The 7354-nt window shown below is 41.0% G+C and overlaps 1 protein-coding gene across 2 annotated transcripts; it reads left to right on the top strand.

Moving 5' to 3' along the window:
- The first annotated feature begins 5489 nt into the window (after nucleotides 1-5489).
- On the top strand, nucleotides 5490-7070 carry LOC137728021 (probable mannitol dehydrogenase). Of its 2 annotated transcripts, none has more exons than XM_068466900.1 (5): nucleotides 5490-5580; nucleotides 5668-5782; nucleotides 5923-6433; nucleotides 6542-6695; nucleotides 6865-7070. In XM_068466900.1, the coding sequence occupies exons 1-5, from the start codon at nucleotides 5490-5492 to the stop codon at nucleotides 7068-7070; spliced, it is 1077 nt and encodes a 358-aa protein (XP_068323001.1). The 2 variants fall into 2 exon arrangements, with proteins under 2 accessions (XP_068323001.1, XP_068323000.1); XM_068466899.1 differs by having other exon boundaries at nucleotides 5923-6442.
- The last annotated feature ends 284 nt before the right edge of the window (nucleotides 7071-7354 follow it).

Here is a 7354-nt window from a genome sequence, read left to right as displayed (position 1 = left end):
TGGGGGAGGGGTGCTTTGGCGGAAAAACCTCTGATGCCAAAGTTAGAATTTAGAGAGAAAAGTGTTTGGAGATTTTTGGGAATTTTGCAAGAGAGTGGAACTAGATTTTTAGAGAAAATAAGGTCATATATATAGGGGATGGAGGTGGCCGGCCCTTAAAGGTTTTTTGTGTGAAAATGGGTGATTTAATTGGTGATTAATGGATTAATTAGGAATTAATTCATTAATTAGCAAATTAATCTCCATTTATATGGAATAATTTGTAGGTTATGAAGTAATTACCTAAGTTGAGGATGGATAAGATAATTTGGAATTTGTTACCTATTTTGGACACTCTTGGCTAATTGTACACTGCTCGCGCATAGGACAATCGGTGTGTCTCAGGGGTGACTTTGTCCTTTTTTTTTTTTTTTTTTTTTCCAAAAATCTATGTATCGCCTTGTGATTATTTTTGGCTCCACAAATGCCCCCACACCTACTGGGTTGCTCGTAAGAAAGGGCATCAGGTTTAGAGATCTTTTTGCTCTAGGAAACTTAGGATTGCTTCCTGTTTTGATGTAGATTTCCTCTTTAATATGAAATTAGATCCTTCTAGAGAAGGGAAATAAATTTCTCTCAAACCCTATTTAAATCCACCTTAAGTGGGTTATTAAATCAACTTTGGAGAATTTTTGAACTGTGGAATACAAGTAGTCGGGCCCCCAGCTCTTCTCGTATGGTTGTAGAGCGTATTGCTGCTTCAGATACCGTCAAACATGTGAATCAGTCCTCATTTGCTTCTAGTTTGGATAGAAGGGAGGTGATGTCGGGTACTTCTTCAAGTCCTTAAATGTGCATTGGCGTGCCTCGTCCCAAAGTGCATGCTTCTTTGCCAGAGCGAAAGAGTCTACTAGAGTTAGATCTTCTTTAATGATCAATTTTCCGAATAGCGGGTGGTCTGCTGGAAGTCCTTTTTGAAAGGCTGCTCTAGCTATCGAGTCGTTGCATTTGATTATCCTTGCCTTCTCTACTTTAAATCTCTTCACATAGTCACGAAGTAACTTTTTTGGGTTCTTCTTGACGTTGAACAAATGATCAGACTTCTTTTTGATCGAGCGATAGGATGAATATTCTTTGGTAAAAACCAAAGAAAGTTTGTCAAAACTTCAGATAGATTGTGGCAGTAGGGTGTAGAACTAATCTTGCGCTTTACCTTGTAGAGTGGTGGCGAATATCTTGCACATAAGATTGTCATTGTTTCAATAGAGGATCATTACGCTTCAGTAGTGCTTTAAGTGTTTCTCCGGGTCTTCATCCCCTTTGAAATATGTGAAATGTGGCATGCTGAACTCGCGTAGAGGCTCTGCCTACTCAATCTCATCTGTGAAGGGTGACCTGCTTGTGTTGGTCATGTCCTGTCGTAGAGCCTCATTGGCCACTTCGTTGAGTTGGAAATCACGCGATCGTTTGCTTAGGAACCTCTCAACTTCTTCCTGAATTTGCCTTTGTTGATGTAGCGGAGCTCTTGGCTGCCCCCAGTCTTGACCTGCTGGTCTAGGCTGCTCTTCTACGTGCTCGGTTCGTCTATCCCGCGACAGCGGTTCATGTGGTGAATTCTTAGTAGACGAGGGATCTCGTAGGCTGCTAATTGTGAAGGAAGATTTGTGAAAAACATGTTCATTTAAGCAACATCAATAGCATGCAATTAATAATTAAAGGCGGAATCATGCTTGTATGCACTTAAAAACAAAACATTTACCCATGAAATTCAAAGCCTAGTAAGTAGGTGAACCAAGACTCAACTCAAAACAAAGTGAGTTGAGAAATCAATACCTTTGTAGATTCCTCTTTGCATAAGCAAAGGCTAATCACCCAAAGAGAGGGCCTTCATTCCTTGCATCTTAGATCCATGGATTTGGATGGATGAAAAGGTTTCTCCAAGTTCCCAAAATTGAGAACCTCTAATGATTCATCACCAAGGCATAATGAAGAAGAAATGAGTGACCTTGGAGGAGTTTGATTGCTAGATGATCCCTCCAAGGTGGCCGAAATTTTAGAGAGAAAGGAGAGCTTGTGTTCTCATCCTTTCCCCAAAAATAACCCTTAGTAAATTTTAGGCTATAAAGTCCTTTATATAGTCCCTTCAAATAAGTGACCTAATGGACCAAAAGCCCTATTCTTTTACACATGGCCGGCCTATAGGTTTATTGGGCTTTCAAGCCCTTTGTTTATTCAAGTTGTCATACAACTTGAGTTAATGGGCTTGACATTCAAATCCCATTGGGCCTTGCGGCCCAAAACTAACCCGAGGTCTTTAACGAACTTATTCGTTTGATTAATTAATATATTAATTAATCCTAGCCTTAGATAAATAATTAAACCATTTAATTATTCTTACTCATCTCCGTTGTTTCTTCAAACTCTACCTTACTCGGTGAACGATCCATTAGGTTCCTTTTAGTGAGGCAGTGGGCGATTAAAACTCTTTCTAATCGATTGTGAATTGAAACTTACTTTCAATTCTCCCGTTAGTGATAATACACTTTTAGGGCTTCCACAAACCATGGTTGACGCCTAGCAGCATGTCATGGTTACCCAAGCTAATCAGAAGAGGTGGAGAACCTATTCAGTTTTAGGATTACAAATGCAATACGGTCTTTCTCTAATACAATACTCTTGACCACATTGTTTGGTTTGATAGTTTATTCATGTCTACTATCCAATGTGAGTCTTGTGGTTATATGATTTCCATGAATGTGATTTGGAACACATTCCTAAATCTCATTCATACTTTGGCCAAAGATTCTCAATCATATCATAGAGTATTCTCCCTCAAACAGTTTGAAGGTTAGAGATCCCTTGTTGCGCATTCACTTGCCTCCATGGCTAAGTGGCTTAACCCCAACGATGCCATGGACACCCTCCTGATGGAGTGACTTTGACATAATCAAAGATTAAGGACCTAACCACAAGACAACTGTGATGCCTCAGGTCAAAAGACTAATTTGCATTATCCCAACCATGAGTTCTCATGTGACATGAATATGAGAACTCTTCGTTGATCGTGTTCAGTGAACTCATTCTCTATTGAGCACCTACGTACTTGTCTTGATGTCACACACACCAATGACTCGAGACTAGTCACTCTCCCTGAGAGAAGACATAGCACGTACTGATCTTAACGGACTGTCAATGCCCAATTGACAATCCTATGATCAGGAACGTTTAGGATGTGTCAACGAAAGAATGGTCTCATGAATCTAACTTCTTTAGATCGCATTCTTCCAATCACATATTCCTTGGACTTATCGTTTAAGCATATAACATTTATATGAGACGGCTCAAACAATAATGTTTGCCCTTAATATTAAACTAGATTAGTTTAACATGTGAAATGTCTATAAAGTATCATCATATGATTGGTTTTAGGGCACATTTCCAACAAATTGAACTTGAGCCGAATTGAGTGACTGCTTCTCTCCGTCTGTCGTGCTGCCTACTCCGATGTGATGTGGATAATGCTTCTTGCAGGCCCAGCCGCGAATGAACACTTCACTTGGAAGGCTGCTCATGTTGATTATCGGAGTGTGGCCCTAACCGTGAATGTATGCTCGTCCGTGGGCTTAGTCGAGAGTGCACGCTCCTTCACGAGTTAAGATAAGAGTATACGCTATCTCGGGGGCCCAATCGGGAGTGTACTCTGCCCAAACCCTCAGTTCGTGGCTGGTCGAGTGGCTGCTTGTCAGGGCGCTACTGGAGAGGTTTTTCGTCTGCCCTTGTCCTTCTTCGGGATACCTCATTTAGAACACATTGCATCTTGGTGTGTTGTAAGAGCTGGTTCACCAAGGTCGTCTGCTGTGCTAGGGTGCTTGTCAACTCTATAACTTGTCAAGACAAGTGTTGTTCGCCATTTGGATTAGAAGAGCTTGGAAGGAATGTTTCTCCTTGAGCAATGGAAGTGTGGTAGACTCTGGGCGCGAGATTTGAGTTGTGAAATGTCAAATCCGCAGAAAAATATGGTGAAAATTCTTCCGATTTGATCATCGGTCCAGAAATTTAGAGTCAGCACGGCTGAACTAGCCTTGAACCAATTTGGGCTGCTTGGAAGACCACGAGAGCAGACTGGGCTGCGGAAGCATGCTGGGTCACGGGAGTAAACTGCTCGGTGAGAGCAGGCTAGACCACGGGAGCAAGCTGGGCCACAAGAGCAGGCTGCTCAGTGGGTGCAAGTTGGGCCACAGGAGTAGGCTGCTTGGCATGTGGCATACGTGGGTACGAGGCTATGACTCGGCTTAGCAACGCGTTGGGCTCACATTAGGCTTGGAATGACATGGCTTGGGTCATGGCCTTGGTGCCATGAGCCTTGGATGGCATGGCTTGGGCTTGCTTTTGTGGCACGGCTCGGGCCGTAGTAGTGGTGCCATGGACCTCGTCGCGGTTGGCCACCATGGTGGTTCCCATGGTGGAACCTTGTGGTGGTGGTGCCGCTCCTCCTAGGATCACATTTAATCTTGTGGATCTCCATGGTCCCATTTCTTGAATATTGGAATTTTCACTCATGGAGTTTTCTAAATTTCTAGCCATTGTATTTTTCTTTTTCGTTTTATCAAAGAATCTTTGCAAATAAAAAAATTCTAATAATAAGAACGTACGAAAAGTACAAGTGGACTAAAAAATAGAGAAAAAACCTTTTTATGCGAGAGTCTTCTACGAGTGTGAATTTCAACTCTCAATGAAAGCACCAATTTGTGGATGCAAATTTCTTCTTCCTTGTTCTTGGACAAAATTGCACCTACAAAACTAAGTCTCACGCGCCCACGATGAATGGGGAGGCTTTGGCTAAAGAACCTTTGATGCCAAAGTTAGAATTTAGAAAGAAAAGTATTTGGAGAGTTTTTGGGAGTTTTGGAAGAGTGTGGAACTAGCTTTTTAGAGAAAATAGGGTTATATATAGGGAATGGAGGTGGCCGGCCCGGATGCTAATCAACGAGTTTTATTCAAGTACACAAAAAAAAAAAAAAAAAGAAGGGTTTTAATAGAGAAAAATATAGTTTTAAGGCGTAATATCAAAGGGAATTGTTATTGGCACTCCAAAAATCTCATTCTACACTCCAAACTTTGTATAGTTGGAAAGAAAAATACACTTGTGAATAGTGTAGAATGAGATTTTTGGAATACTAATAACACTTCCCATGTCAAATTTTCAGTTTTTTTTTTCAATGCTTGACACTAGATAAAACAAAATGATTCTCTTTTAGGTATCAGGGTAACCAATTACGCAATGGCAATGGTATGATGTCAGTAAACCATTAGGAAAGTTCAGACTGGTCATGCAATATTTAGAAGACCCTCGTTTGACTTCTGATTTTGCTCACCAAACACGTCATCCCAGCCAGCATTTATAGACGTATAAATAGCAGCCAACCACTTCCCAAATTTAGCAATCCCTCATGCTCTCTCTCTCTCTCATTCTACTAGCCAAAGCGGGATTAATCAAGGGCAATTTTGTGATGTCTACAGAACAAGAACACCCCAAGAAAGCCTTTGGTTGGGCCGCCAGAGATTCATCAAGCTTTTTCTCACCCTTCAAATTCTCAAGAAGGTAAATATTAATCCAAACTTCCTCATCAACTTCTTGTTTAATCAATCTTTTTATATGTTCTCTGAAAATTGCATTTTTTGGCTGCTGAGAAACCGGTGACAAAGATGTGATGTTTAAAGTGTTATACTGTGGGATATGCCATTGGGACCTTCACATGGCCAAGAATGAAGGGGGAATGTCTAACTATCCATTGGTTCCCGGGTACGTACTAAACTTGCATTTTAAATGCTACAAGTACTAATGTCAAATGGTACATTGTAGAACGAACACATATATTTATAGTATCTAAATTTGGATTTTGGTATCCATTTAACTTATGGAATGTGAACTGGCCAATGCAGACATGAGATTGTTGGTGTAGTGACAGAGGTAGGGAGCAAAGTACAAAAATTCAATGTTGGAGACAAGATAGGTGTTGGATGCATGGTGGGATCATGTAAATCTTGTGAAAGTTGTTCTGACAATCTTGAAAATTACTGCCCCAAATCGATACTTACTTATGGTTCCAAGTACTACGATGGAACCACCATATACGGAGGTTACTCTGACATCATGGTGGCCAATGAGCACTTTGTAGTCCGTATCCCAGACAACCTTCCCCTTGATAGAGCGGCTCCTTTCCTATGCACTGGGATTACAACTTACAGCCCTTTGAGATATTTCGGACTTGACAAACCAGGTATGCAAGTGGGTGTGGTGGGTTTAGGTGGTCTAGGCCATGTGGCTGTCAAGTTTGCTAAGGCCATGGTGGTTAAGGTTACTGTCATCAGTACCTCCCCTAATAAGAAGGATGAAGCAATTGAACATCTACACGCTGATTCGTTTTTAGTCAACCGCAATAAAAGATCAGATGTAGGTACGGTGAGTATTAAATTAAGCAAGTTTGTTTAGTGATTCAAGTTGATTTGAAGTGTGTAGGGATAACTAAACTTCTCTGGTTTTTTTGTGTGGATTTTTTAGGCTGCCACGGGCACATTGGATGGTATCATTGACACGGTTTCTGCACTTCACCCTCTATTGCCTTTGATTGGTTTGTTGAAGTCTCACGGAAAGCTAGTGATGGTTGGAGCACCAGAGAAGCCTCTTGAGCTTCCTGTTTTTCCTTTGCTCGTGGGTAAGCATGCATTTAAAATAATGCACTAACATGTTTACTTTTTGTTTCCTCAATACAAATTATATTTCCACTGAAGGAAGGAGGATTTGTGGCATGACGCGTTTACTTTTTAAACTGTGTAATGTCTTTGGCGGCAACTTCTTTACAAGAGTACAGTTTGCAATTGCAGGAAGGAAGATAGTAGCTGGCAGTGCCACTGGGGGCATGAAGGAGACGCAAGAGATGATTGATTTCGTAGCCCAGTACAACATAACAGTTGATACTGAGGTTATCCTAATCGATTATGTGAACATTGCCATGGAGCGCCTTCTTAAAGCAGATGTTAGATATCGATTTGTCATCGATATTGGAAACACGTTGAAGTCTACCATGTAGACTTTGCACTGATGCATGTAGAATTGATGCCCCTTGGGTTTTTGTTTCCTTTTTTCTGAAGAATCAAATCTGTTTCTGGTTTTTAATGCTAAAAGGGTTTTTTATTTTTATTTTTGGTCGAAGCTGGAAATTCATTACCAGGAAAAAAGCCAATAAGTACAAGGAAAGCCTAAGTAAGGCTAATAGAAAGCATAAATACAAGGCATTGGGGAAGTACCGGGCCTTCAAGAACCGTACCCAGGGTGAATTCGGTTCATTGATAATCCTCCGACTCTGTTTTGCAA

This window comes from Pyrus communis, chromosome 3 (assembly GCF_963583255.1).
Source record: "Pyrus communis chromosome 3, drPyrComm1.1, whole genome shotgun sequence".
Lineage (NCBI taxonomy): Eukaryota > Viridiplantae > Streptophyta > Magnoliopsida > Rosales > Rosaceae > Pyrus > Pyrus communis.
Note: the sequence above shows the minus strand (reverse complement) of the source record. Positions and strands in the feature narration are given on the sequence as shown.

Coding starts and splice junctions, on each gene's coding strand:
- LOC137728021 (XM_068466899.1), top strand. CDS start 5,490: ATGTCTACAGAACAAGAACACCCCAAGAAAGCCTTTGGTTGGGCCGCC. Junction 5,783..5,922: donor AACTATCCATTGGTTCCCGG/GTACGTACTAAA, acceptor TGGCCAATGCAG/ACATGAGATTGTTGGTGTAG. Junction 6,443..6,541: donor AAAGATCAGATGTAGGTACG/GTGAGTATTAAA, acceptor TGGATTTTTTAG/GCTGCCACGGGCACATTGGA.